This window comes from Corythoichthys intestinalis, chromosome 3, assembly GCF_030265065.1.
Source record: "Corythoichthys intestinalis isolate RoL2023-P3 chromosome 3, ASM3026506v1, whole genome shotgun sequence".
Lineage (NCBI taxonomy): Eukaryota > Metazoa > Chordata > Actinopteri > Syngnathiformes > Syngnathidae > Corythoichthys > Corythoichthys intestinalis.
This window is the reverse complement of record NC_080397.1, coordinates 42,444,651-42,458,729: the sequence shown is the minus strand read 5'-3', so window position 1 is coordinate 42,458,729 and position 14,079 is coordinate 42,444,651. Positions and strand designations below refer to the sequence as shown.

The window sequence follows — 14,079 nt, the reverse complement described above, 5'->3', positions numbered from 1 at the left end:
AGCCCTTTTAGTTTTGGTCTTAGTCTTTTGGATGAAAATACTTATTAGTTTTATTTTTTTCTTATCATATTTTGGTCATTTCAAAGTGTGATTGTCTTAGTCTAGTTTTAGTCCACGAAAATGCTGACAATTTCCGTCTAGTTTTAGTTACTTACTCAAAATGTTTTCGTCTGTAAACTTTACTCCATGAATAAATGAATAAATAAAAGGATACCAACAAATTCGAACATTGACAGACGAGCACGTAATTGTAGAGTGTACAAGGATATTACCATCTTTGTGATGATAATACGCACTCAGCAGGAAAACATTACATTATTTTCTATAGCGTACCGCACAAAAGCTATTTGTAGACGGTGACGTCGCATCGTAAAGCGGAAGTGGAACATTATAGACCAGCCCTCGCATAGAAACAATGTTACTTTTGCTACTTTTCTCCGGTAATCTTTCAAAACGAACATGCCGATCACACATTGCTTTTTTTTTAAACTTGTAGAAACGACTGTAGACATTACGACATATGAAGGATGTTTTCTTCATACGTTTCCCGAAACCAAAAACTCGGAGGAAAAAATGTGAAGAATTTATCAACTTGCGCAGACAGCTACAGTGGGGAAAATAAGTATTTAGTCAACCACTAATTGTGCAAGTTCTCCCACTTGAAAATATTAGAGAGGCCTGTAATTATCAACATGGGTAAACCTCAACCATGAGAGACAGAATGTGGAACACACTGTTGCTGTTATTTTGGCCCATTCCTCCATGCAGATCTCCTCTAGCGCAGTGATGTTTTGGGACTGTCATTGGGCAACACGGACTTTCAACTCTCTCCACAGAGTTTCTGTGGGGTTGAGATCTGGAGATTGGCTAGGCCACTCCAGGACCTTGAAATGCTTCTTACGAAGCCACTCCTTTGTTGCCCTGGCTGAGTGTTTGGGACCATTGTCATGCTGAAAGACCCAGCCACGTCTCATCTTCAATGCACTTGCTGATGAAAGGAGATTTTCACGCAAAATCTCTCGATACATGGCCGCATTCATTCTGTCCTTTACACAGATCAGTCGTCTTGGTCCCTTTTGCAGAAAAACAGCCCCAAAGCATGATGTTTCCACCCCCATGCTTCACAGTGGGTATGGTTTTCTTCGGATGCAATTCAGTATTCTTTCCCCTCCAAACACGAGAACCTGTATTTCTACCCAAAAGTTTTATTTTGGTTTCATCTGACCATAACGCATTCTCCCAGTCCTCTTCTGGATCATCCAAATGCTCTCTAGTGAACCGCAGACGGCCCTGGACGTGTACTGACTTCAGCAGGGGGACACGTCTGGAAGTGCAGGATTTGAGTCCCTGGTGGCGCATTGTGTTACTGATGCTTTGTTACTGTGGGCCCAGCTCTATGTAGGTCATTCACTAGGTCGCCCCGTGTGGTTCTGGAATTTTTGCGCACTGTTCTTGTCATCATTTTGACGCGCCGGGGTGAGATCTTGCATGGAGCCCCAGATCAAGGGAGATTATTAGTGGTCTTGTATGGCTTCCATTTTCCAATAATTTCTCCCAAAGTTGATTTCTTTACACCAAGCGTTTTACCTATTGCAGATTCAGTCTTCCCAGCCTGGTGCAGGTCTACAATTTTGTCTTTGGTGTCCTTCGACAGCTCTTTGGTCTTGGCCATAGTGGAGTTTGGAGTGTGACTGACTGAGGTTGTGGACAATTGTCTTTTATACCGATGATGAGTTAAAACAGGTGCCATTAATACAGGTAACGAGTGGAGCCTCGTTAGACCTCATTAGACCTCGTTAAAAGAAGTTAGACCTCCTAGACGGCCAGAAATCTTGCTTGTTTGTAGGTGACCAAATACTTATTTTCCACTCTAATTTGGAAATAAATTCTCTAAAAATCAAACAATGTATTTTTTTTTCCACACTCTGTCTCTCATAGTTGAGGTTTACCCATGTTGACAATTACACGCATCTCTAATCTTTTCAAGTAGGAGAACTTGCACAATTGGTGGTTGACTAAATACTTATTTGCCCCACTGTAGGTAAAACCATGGTGAAACCATTCATATTTCATATGCAGTAAAAATTTTGTTGGGTTGGCATTCTTCTTCAGAGAACAAAGAGTTAAGTCATTTTGATATTTTTAGCTTATTTTTTTTAGCATGGCGTTGTGCCGTGCTGCTTCTGTCTGACAATGAACGACCTGAAAAGAATTAAAATGGTATCTGACTGCCACTGTTACCTTTACTGTTGTAAAAAACAACTTTAGTAAGGGGGAAGTATAAATAAATTATAGAATTAAGATTTGTAATTCATGAAAAAATTAAGTGTTCGTTGGCTCTCAACGAGTAGCATTTGTGATCGCTACACATAAATATCAGTGTAAATTGCCCAAAAGAACGGTCAGAGACGTAAGACAACTAGAGGATATAATATATAAGATAGACAGGGCATGTGGTGGTAAAGGATAGATTGTTGAAACAGGAGAATGTCATTGTCAATCGCGAAAGAAATACGTGTCGATAAAAAAGCTAAGGCTATGCTTAGGTCGGCTCATTTTTTTCGTCTTTTTCAGCCCTCAACACTCAAGTCATCTCTTTAACTGAACATTTTTATGTTCTTCCACATCTTTACCAGTGAATTTGGCACCAGAGACATCATTTTCAGACAGAATTGGTAGGTTTAGCTCTGTAAACCTCTCCTTCGTTCACGAATTCCATTAATTTCCTGTTGGGGACAAACGGTAGCATGTGCCCCCTTAGCAACATTAGCTAACGTCATGAATATTAATAAGCGGAAGTGACGTGTAGCGTGCGGTACAGCATTAATTAAACTCAGCTGGACACCACGCACTGTATTTGAAAGGTTTTCCGCGAGTTTAAGACAACGCTCACAACGCTAAAAGCTAATGCTAACGCGAAGACTAGGCTGATGTGAATGCTATGCTAACGCTACAAGTTGCATTTAGTGTGTGATGATGACTCAGCACTTTAAAGGCTAAAGCAACATGGTATATCTAGCCCAGATAAGAAAATTAAACTTACCAAGCAGCACCGAACACGTGTTTCACAAAAGGAGACTGGAGTGGACTCATCTGCATAGCAGCACAGCGTAGCACACACGATCAAACACTGCTACGATGCGTGCTAACCACACATACTGTACTATAAGAAAATGTCACACATTGTGAACTTATGACGGAAACTATGGCGAATTTTCATCTCGTTCTCGTCTCGTCAGATGAAAACATCCATCTCGTTATTTTTTTAGTCTCCCAAGACAGGTTTTTAGCTCGTCATCGTCATGAAAAAATTGTTGACGAAATATTTTCGTCATGGTTGACGAAAATAACACTGTTGTGGACTTATTGTTGCCTGTGGCTTAGGAGTTAGCCAGCATATAGCATGCGCACTCTTCATCCAAGCGCATCAGTATTTGTTTTCTACTGTTTCCTCATATTGTGCATCTTTTGAAAGTACAGTCGGGCAAATAAGTATTTAGTCAACCACCAATTGTGCAAGTTTTCCTACATGAAAAGATTAGAGAGGCCCGTAATTGTCAACATGGGTAAACCTCAACCATGAGAGACAGAATGTGGAAAAAAAAAAACAGAAAATCACATTGTTTGATTTTTTAAAGAATTTATTTTCAAATTAGAGTGGAAAATAAGTATTTGGTCACCTACAAACAAGCAAGATTTTTGGCTGTCAAAGAGGTCTAACTTCTAACGAGGTCTAACGAGGCTCCACTCGTTACCTGTATTAATGGCACCTGTTTTAACTCATTATTGGTATAAAAGACACCTGTCCACAACCTCTGTCAGTCACACTCCAAATCTCCACTATGGCTAAGACCAAAGAGCTGTCGAAGGACACCAGAGACGAAATTGTAGACTTGCACCAAGCTGGGAAGACTGAATCTGCAATAAGTAAAACGCTTGGTGTAAAGAAATCAACTGTGGGAGCAATTATTATAAAATGGAAGACAAACAGTACAAGACCACTGATAATCTCCCTCAATCTGGGGCTCCATGCAAGATCTCACCCCGTGGCGTCAATATGATAACAAGAACGGTGAGCAAAATCCCAGAACCACACGGGGGGACCTAATGAATGACCTACAGAGAGCTGGGACCACAGTAACAAAGGCTACTATCAGTAACACAATGCGCTGCCAGGGACTCAAATCCTGCACTGCCAGACGTGTCCCCCTGCTGAAGAAAGTACACGTCCAGGCCCGTCTGTGGTTCACTAGAGAGCATTTGGATGATCCAGAAGAGGACTGGGAGAATGTGTTATGGTCAGATGAAACCAAAATAGAACTTTTTGGTAGAAACACAGGTTCTCGTGTTTGAAAGAGAAAGAATACTGAATTGCATCTGAAGAACACCCTACCCACTGTGAAGCATGGGGGTGGAAACATCATGCTTTGGGGCTGTTTTTCTGCAAAGGGACCAGGACGACTGATCTGTGTAAAAGAAAGAATGAATGGGGCCATGTATTGAGAGATTTTGAGTGAAAATCTCCCTCCATCAGCAAGGGCCTTGAAGATGAGACGTGGCTGGGTCTTTCAGCATGACAATGATCCCAAAAACACAGCCAGGGCAACAAAGGAGTGGCTTCGTAAGAAGCATTTCAAGGTCCTGGAGTGGCCTAGCCAGTCTCCAGATCTCAACCCCATAGAAAATCTGTGGAGGGAGTTGAAAGTCTGTGTTGCTCAACGACAGCCCCAAAACATCACTGCTCTAGAGGAGATCTGCATGGAGGAAGGGGCCAAAATACCAGCAACAGTTTGTGTACAGCTTGTGATGAGTTACAGAAAATGCTTGGCCTCCGTTATTTCCAAAAAAGGGTACATAACATAGTATTGAGATGAACTTTTGGTATTGACCAAATACTTACTTTCCACCATGATTTGCAAATAAATTATTTAAAAATCAAACAATGTGATTTTCCGTTTTTTTTTTCCACATTCTGTCTCTCATGGTTGAGGTTTACCCATTTTGGAGCCTCGTTAGACCTCATTACCAGAAGTTAGACCTCTTTGACAGCCAGAAATCTTGCTTGTTTGTAGGTGACCAAATACTTATTTTCCACTCTCATTTGGAAATAAATTCTTTAAAAATCAAACAATGTGATTTTCTGTTTTTTTCTCCACATTCTGTCTCTCATGGTTGAGGTTTACCCATGTTGACAATTACAGGCCTCTCTAATCTTTTCAAGTAGGAGAACTTGCACAATTGGTGGTTGACTAAATACTTATTTGCCCCACTGTAGTTTTTTTCTGTAAAGTTGTTCCTAAGTGTCAATTTCATTTTTACAAACTTTACTGTACAATTTCCTTTTTTTTTTTTTTCTCTCTTCAAGCTTTCCGCCGAAGCATAGGGGAGATGCTAATAAAGGGTGCATGTGGGAAATGCATTCTTGTCTGTGTAGCCATACCCTTTGATTACAGTAATGTATTACATTTTCTCTGCTTCCTCCTAGACTACCAAATGCTTTTGCACTGAATTCCTCCGGCACCATAGCTACCGCGGACTTGATATCAGAAGGCTTCAACAGTTCTGTGGAGATGGATACACTGAAGATTGAGGAAGTGCAAGCTCCTGCTGCAGGAACGCGCAAGGCCAAAGTCCTTTATGATTACGATGCTGCCGATTCCAGTGAACTTTTCCTCGTAGCAGATGAGGTGAGATTTGATTGAGTTCAATACCAACCTTGGGAAATGGTCCAAAAGTATGGTCTAGGGAACATTTGATTTAATTGGACATTTATACATTAGTTGCCTAACTCAAAATGCAGCCGTCTTTTACTGAAGCATAATTTTTTGTTGATAAAAGAAGACAAACTACGTTACACTTTCTTTAAAATACAACAACAAGAACATGGTTATTGTGTACCAGTAGTGTAATATTTTCTCATCTAGACTAGTGATACCTATACAGTTATGTTCAAAATTATTCAACCCCCACAGTAGATAAGTGTTTTTGTAAGTTTGACATTAATTTTTCATCTTGTTTATAATCACATTAAATAATGACATGCCAAATAGACAAATACAATGGAAATAAAAACATTTTTGGGAATATTCTAATTTATGTCCTTTCTGTGATTACTTCATTGACAAAATTATTCAACCCCTTAGGTACAGCGGTATGAAAAAGTATCTTTCGGAATTTCTCACATTTCTGCATAAAATCACCATCAAATGTGATCTGATCCTTGTCAAAATCACACAGATGAAAAAAACAGCTGTCTGCTTTAACTAAAACAACCCAAATATTTATAGGTTTTTATATTTTAATGAGGGTAGTATGCAAACAATGACAGAAGGGGGAAAAATAAGTAAGTGAATGATCACATCTAATATTTTGTGTCCCTCCCTTGGCAGCAATAACTTCAACCAAACGCTTCCTGTAGCTTCAGAACAGTCTGGCACATCGATCAGGACTAATCTTGGCCCATTCTTCTCTATAAAACCTCTGTAGTTCAGTAAGAATCCTGGGATGTCTGGCATGAATCGCTGTCTTTAGGTCACGCCACAGCATCTCAACGGAGTTCAAGTCTGGACTTTCTCTTGGCCACTCCAGAACGTGTATTCTGTTTTTCTGAAACCGTTCTGAAGTCTATTAACCTATGTGTTTTCGATCATTGTCTTGTTGCAGCATCCATCCTCTTTTTAGGTTCAACTGTCTGACAAACGGACTCAAGTTTTCCTGCAAAACATCCTGATACACTTTTGAATTCATTCTTCCATTAATGATTGCAAGTTGTCCAGGCTGTGAGGCAGCAAAACAGCCCCAAATCATGATGCTCCTCCCTCCACCATGCTCCACGGTGGGGATGAGGTGTTGATGTTGAGCTGTTCCTTTTTTCTTCCACACATGACGTTGTGTGTTACTCCCAAACAATTAAACTTTGGTTTCATCAGTCCACAAAATATTTTGCCACAACTTCTGTGGAGTGTCCAAGTGCCTTTTTGTGAACATTAAACGAGCAACAATATATATATATTTTTTTTAGGGACCAGTGGCTTCCTCTGTGGAGTCCTCCAATTAGCACCATTCTTGGCCATAGTTTTACATATAGTTGATGTGTGCACAGAGATATTGGACTGTGCCAGTAATTTCTGTAAGTCTTTAGCAGAAACTCTTGGGTTCTTTTTTACCCCTCTGAGTATTCTGTGCATCGTCTTTGGTGGACAGCCACTCCTTGGGAGAGAAGAAACAGTGCCAAACTCTCTCCATTCGTAGACAACTTTTCTGAGTGTCCATTGATAAAGATCCGGACTTTTAGAGATGGTTTGTATCCTTTCCCAGCTTTATACATATTTTTCATACCACTGTATGTATAACTTTAGTACTTAGTACAACCTGCTTTGCAACAATAAAATCCTTAAGACGTGAAGCATAGCTTGACACAAGTTTCTTGCAGTGATCCACAGGTATATTTGCCCATTCCTCATGGGCAAAGGCCTCCAGTAACATTTTTGAGCTTGCGTGCTGAAACTGCCTTTTTCAAGTACTACCAGAGATTTTCAAAGGGAATTAGGTCTGGTGATTATGATGGCCACTCCAGAATCTCCCAGCACTTCTTTTGCAACCAACATGTGGTAGATGTTGAGATATGCTTAGGTTCATTGTCCTGTTGGAAGGTCCAACCTCACCCAAGCTTCGGCTTTGTCAATTACTGCATGACATTTGCATCCAAGATCTCCTGATATTGAACTGAATTTGTAATACCTTGCACATGCTGAAGATTCCCTGTACCTGAAGAAGCAAAAAAAAAAAAACAGAGCATGACTGACCCCCCCACCCTGCTTCACAGTAGATATGGTGTTCTTTTCTTTATAGGCATCATTCTTTCTCCTCCACACGTACCGTTGATCCATTGGCCCAAAAAGTTCTAGTTTGGTCTCATCACTCCAGAGAACAGTATCCCAAAACATTTGTGGTTTGTCCACATGGTTTTTCGGATACTTCTTGTGCTTTGGAGTCAGCAGGGGGGTGCGCCTGGGAGTTTTTGCATGGAAGCCATCAATTTGCAGTGTGCGTCTTATTGTCTGGGATGAAACCTGAACAACTTCCTATGACATGTTCTGTCGTAGTTCCTCAGCTGTCACCCAAGGATTTTTCTCCATCTTTCGCTTCAGGTATCGCACAGCAGTTGCAGACAGTAACCTCTTTCTACCACGCCCAGGTAGCGCTTCCAATGTGCCTTTAGCTTTAAACTTGCGGACTATGCTCCCAATTATGTCACTTGACATTTTTAGTCCTTTTGCTATCTTTTTATATCCATATCCTTGCTTATGAAGCAAAATGATCTCCTCGCTGAAATTTTTTGACCGTTCTTGGACTTCACCATGTTGTAAAGATGCCATCAACTGCCAAGAAGAGCCATGTGTCACTGTCCTTTTAAATCTGCTTAATTACCACTAATTAGGATTTTGTTCAAATCTACAGATGTTTTCATCAGCTGTTTGACAACACCTGATGGAAACCTTTGTTCTTAAGAGTGATGGACTTGGGGGGTTGAATAATTTTGTCAGTGAGGTAATCACAGGAAGGCCATTAATTGGAATATTCCCAAGAATATTTTTGTTATTTGAGTTGTATTTGTCTATTTGACATGTCATTATTTGATGCGGTTATAAACAAGATGAAAAATGAATGTCAAAATTATCTACTGGAGGGGGGGTTGAATAAATTTGAACACAACTGTGTATGGTGCTGTGGGAGTTTATCTGAAAAAGTAAAAAAAGTCAAACCATGGCCTGTACCAAAAAAAAAAAGGGGGGGGCACTCACAAGTCTTGGTACCTGCTATATACAGTATCTTTGTTTATCCAGTGTTGCAAGTAACATGAAGCGAGAGGCAGAACCTTTAAATGCTCTTGTAATAGATAACAGAAGGTACAATAGATCTACAATCTCCAAACACTTGCTGCAATTCATAGAACAGAATGAGTCATTGCTTCGCTGTTCAGCTTTCTGTTCAAATAAAATGGTCCTAATTTTACACCGTGTAATTACTTGTGGGTGTAAATTGAGATGATCTCATTACTGAGATGAGATCATACTTATTGGGACATTTTGTTTAGTGGTATGCCATTTTCTTTCAATAAAAATGTCCACCTTAGCTTAGCAATGATGAACATGTCTTGTGCTTCATGTTTATAGAATAAAGTATTTGAAACAGAACTCATTAAGCAGCCGGTAACAGAAAGTGTAATAGTAGTTATCTAAACTGCAGTGTTCTTGCGTAACCGGTCTGGAGTGGTGATGATGTGGCTGAGTCAGCACAGCCACCAGCCTGCTTTTTGAATGTATCAATGTTAATTTTCTTTCTAAGCTGAACAACATCTGCTTGCATATGTTACCTCTGCATGATTAATCAGGGTTTCCCCAACAAATAAAAGATTGTGGCGCACTGCCACTCCCAAATAAAAGCCCCCATGCCTTGCAAATAAGATGTTTTTTTTTTTTAAGGCCATTTCAAACTAGTGGCAGCCTAGTGTGAAGGGTTCAGCGACAACTTATTCATTGTGTATTGCAATGTCCGTAATTATGCACGGCCCCCTTAAGAGACGATCGGACTGGGGAGCTGTGTTGTAGGGGAAGCGGGTAGGAAAAAATGGGAGAGAGGGCGAGATAGCAAGAGACAGCGGTTGCATGTCGCAGCAGCCCGCTGTTATTTTTTTAATATTATTATTATTTTTGTTATTGTTGCCACACCAAAGTGGGTAAGCCAATAGTATTTTGGATCCAACTTTTCGGCAAAATTGAGTGGTGGACGGCCGTGTTGGACGGAACGGCAAGTTTGAATGAATTTGCGTTGCCTTGCTGTATTTTCAGAGCGCCTCCGCGCTAACGTCAACAACGCATCCAATAGCAGAGGGGCTGCGTACCTATATCTGTGCTATCAGGCTGTTTCGGCGGATGGATATACACAATCACGACTGAAGAAACCTTGATAAATGCGCTTTTTTCAAGTTTCACGAGCTCTGGGACACTCAAAAAATGACTCTCATACCTCTCCTTGCTAAGCTAAATGGTACGCCGATGTGCGTTTACGTGGAAATATAGTTTACGAACAACAACAAAAAACTATTCACCTTCTCACCGAAATTAGTAAAACTCTTTTTAAGGCTATTAGAATTCCCCCCTACTCATTATAATGGGTCCATTAACAGAAGGACTATTATTGTTGTGGTAATGTAGTACGTATTAATTTCAATTTATACACACACACACATTCATATTCACAAAATGTACATCATCTCATAATGCTGAGCTAGGATCATGTGTGAGTCAGGTCTCCTTAAGAAGCGACTCAAAGCCTATGGCCAAGACCTGCATACATTAAGACAATCATAAGAAAAACTATAAGAAGAGAGAAATGGGTGAAATGTCGCATATTATAGTATCCTCATTCAATAATATACTGAGAAACAATAACATTAAACACTAAATACACACTAGAGCTGAAATGAATACTCGAGCAACTCGAGTAACTCGAGTTTAAAAACTGATCCGAGTAGTTTTATTCACCTCGAGTAATCATTTATTTTGACAGCTCTAATCATCACGTTTTGCTCGGACTACTTTTAATGCAGTACGCGCTGATGTCACGTGCGTAGAGGAAGAAGAAGAAGAGAAAAAAAACTTACTGCAGCCGACAGCCGCTACAAACGACGCCGACGTTGCTAAATACTAGCCCGCACGATGCTAGTTGGTAGCAGGTAGTGTCTGATGAGTCTCATAGAGATCACATGTATTTTGAACTAGATGCGAAATGACAGACTCGGCCGCGTCTGGGCAGCGTTAGTAAACAGCCGCCATCTTAAAGCAATAGAGCGCTAAGCGCTAATAAAGAGCGCTAAGCGCTAATAAATAAGATTAACGTAACGTTAGCCCTGCGGAGGGCTAGGTTTCTATTAATTATGACCACTGTCGATGCTTGGCTAACGTGTCTTACATACAGGCTTTAACATAACATAGCGATGTGGAGTGATGAGGGTGTAAAATAAAAACTGAATAATGCTAACTATCAATTTTAGCTCAGTAGTCATTGCTGGATAAAACACCAAGTAGCACTGGTCCCTAATGTGCTCCAATACAGCCTGTATCATACATTTATTTTGAACACTGCAAAAACTCAAAATCCTATCAGGACTTACAGTTTAAACTAACTTAAAACTTAACTAGAACTTAAAAATGGCTTGTCACAAATAGAAATTCAATGGAAACACGTGGGGAAAAAATCCTAACTTTTAAGTGATATGTGTTATCAAGCGTAACAGCATTTTTAGGTATATATATATATATATATATATATATATATATGTATATATATGTATATATATATATATATGTATATATATGTATATATATATATATATTTTTTTTTTTTAAAAAATAAGATCTAAAGGTTTTTTGAGTGAAAGCAGTGAATTAGTCTTTTTTTTTTTTTTTTTTAGTTACATCTGAGATGCAATTGTTGGCTGTTTTCAACAATATACATCGAAATTAAAGACACTGATTGACTGAAAATGGTTCAAGATTAGATGAAATGTCTTGTTTTCTCATGTATATTTATAATTGATCTTCACCCAAAAATATATTTGTTTTATCCGATTACTCGATCAATCGATAGAATTTTCAGTCGATTACTCGATTACTAAAATATTCGATAGCTGCAGCCCTAATACACCCCCCCCCCCCCACACACACACACACACACACAAAAGAAAGAAATACTTCCCTAGAAGAGGAGAATTTATAATCTAGTTATGTTGGATTTTTTATAATTACTGACCTGAATGCTTTTTAGCATCGTTTTAAAGGTGGAGATGGATTTCAACACTTTTAGTTTGTCGTCGAGCTCATTCCAAATAAGGGCCAAATAAAAGGACAAAGAAGGACTACGACATGTAAGTCGTACTATTGCTACGAGAAAAAAAAGCCATATTATTACGTGGGGTAATCTAGCTGTATTCATCTAAGCATTTTACAGTGCCTTTCAAAAGTATTCGGCCCCCTTGTATCTTGCAACCTTTCGCCACATTTCAGGCTTCAAACATAAAGATATGAAATGTAATTTTTTTGTCAAGAATCAACAACAAGTGGGACACAATCGTGAAGTGGAACAACATTTATTGGATAATTTAAACTTTTTTAACAAATAAAAAACTGAAAAGTGGGGCGTGCAATATTATTCGGCCCCTTTACTTTCAGTGCAGCAAACTCACTCCAGAAGTTCAGTGAGGATCTCTGAATGATCCAATGTTGTCCTAAATGACCGATGATGATAAATAGAATCCACCTGTGTGTAATCAAGTCTCCGTATAAATGCACCTGCTCTGTGATAGTCTCAGGGTTCTGTTTAAAGTGCAAAGAGCATTATGAAAACCAAGGAACACACCAGGCAGGTCCGAGATACTGTTGTGGAGAAGTTTAAAGCCGGATTTGGATACAAAAAGATTTCCCAAGCTTTAAACATCTCAAGGAGCACTGTGCAAGCCATCATATTGAAATGGAAGGAGCATCAGACCACTGCAAATCTACCAAGACCCGGCCGTCCTTCCAAACTTTCTTCTCAAACAAGGAGAAAACTGATCAGAGATGCAGCCAAGAGGCCCATGATCACTCTGGATGAACTGCAGAGATCTACAGCTGAGGTGTCCATAGGACAACAATCAGTTTTACACTGCACAAATCTGGCCTTTATGGAAGAGTGGCAAGAAGAAAGCCATTTCTCAAAGATATCCATAAAAAGTCTCGTTTAAAGTTTGCCACAAGCCACCTGGGAGACACACCAAACATGTGGAAGAAGGTGCTCTGGTCAGATGAAACCAAAATTGAACTTTTTGGCCACAATGCAAAACGATATGTTTGGCGTAAAGGCAACACAGCTCATCACCCTGAACACACCATCCCCACTGTCAAACATGGTGGTGGCAGCATCATGGTTTGGGCCTGCTTTTCTTCAGGAGGGACAGGGAAGATGGTTAAAATTGACGGGAAGATGGATGCAGCCAAATACAGGAACATTTTGGAAGAAAACCTGTTGGTATCTGCACAAGACCTGAAACTGGGATGGAGATTTATCTTCCAACAGGACAATGATCCAAAACATAAAGCCAAATCTACAATGGAATGGTTAAAAAATAAACGTATCCAGGTGTTAGAATGGCCAAGTCAAAGTCCAGACCTGAATCCAATCGAGAATCTGTGGAAAGAGCTGAAGACTGCTGTTCACAAACACTCTCCATCCAACCTCACTGAGCTCGAGCTGTTTAGCAAGGAAGAATGGGCAAGAATGTCAGTCTCTCGATGTGCGAAACTGATAGAAACAAACTCCAAGCGACTTGCAGCTGTAATTGGAGCAAAAGGTGGCGCTACAAAGTATTAACGCAAGGGGGCCGAATAATATTGCACGCCCCACTTTTCAGTTTTTATTTGTTAAAAAAGTTTAAATTATCCAATAAATTTTGTTCCACTTCACGATTGTGTCCCACTTGTTGTTGATTCTTGACAAAAAATTAAAATTTTACATCTTTATGTTTGAAGCCTGAAATGTGGCGAAAGGTTGCAAGGTTCAAGGGGGCCGAATACTTTTGCAAGGCACTGTACGTACATGTACCGTAGCTTAGAGCTACGACAATAGCCTGGCTAATGAAGTATTTCAAATAGATCTTTGTTATGGTTTTTCATGGGGGGGAAAAAATGTGAAAAAAAAATCTCATTTGTCACGACATGACGCAATTTCGCCGTGGCACGACACAGCGAGACTGTCTGACTCCGATACAGTCCACCACCACAGCTTCAAAAAATCCCTAGGTGAAACCCTGTTAATGATATGAAGAAATAGTAGAAAAACAAACACGCCAATGGCCCTTCATGTTTGTTGAGTCATTTTCAATATGATCGCAATCCTATCATCTTTGTGGTTGTACCAGCCACACCTAAAGAATGTGTGTTACTACAAGAACACATGCTCACAGACTTTCTTTTCACTCTTAAAGCAGTCATCATGTCATGTCTTGCGTAATCATCTAAAAATGAAACTGGTTTCACTCGA

General features: G+C 39.8%; 1 protein-coding gene across 6 annotated transcripts in view; it reads left to right on the top strand.

Annotated features, from left to right (window-relative positions):
- sh3glb2a (SH3-domain GRB2-like endophilin B2a) overlaps positions 1-14,079 on the top strand; it is a 45,468-nt gene that overhangs the window by 19,694 nt on the left and 11,695 nt on the right. For all 6 annotated transcript variants that reach the window (XM_057832456.1, XM_057832451.1, XM_057832457.1 and 3 more), the window contains one exon: positions 5,486-5,687. In XM_057832456.1, the coding sequence (XP_057688439.1) occupies positions 5,486-5,687 (202 nt within the window). The remainder of the gene's footprint in view (positions 1-5,485; positions 5,688-14,079) is intronic.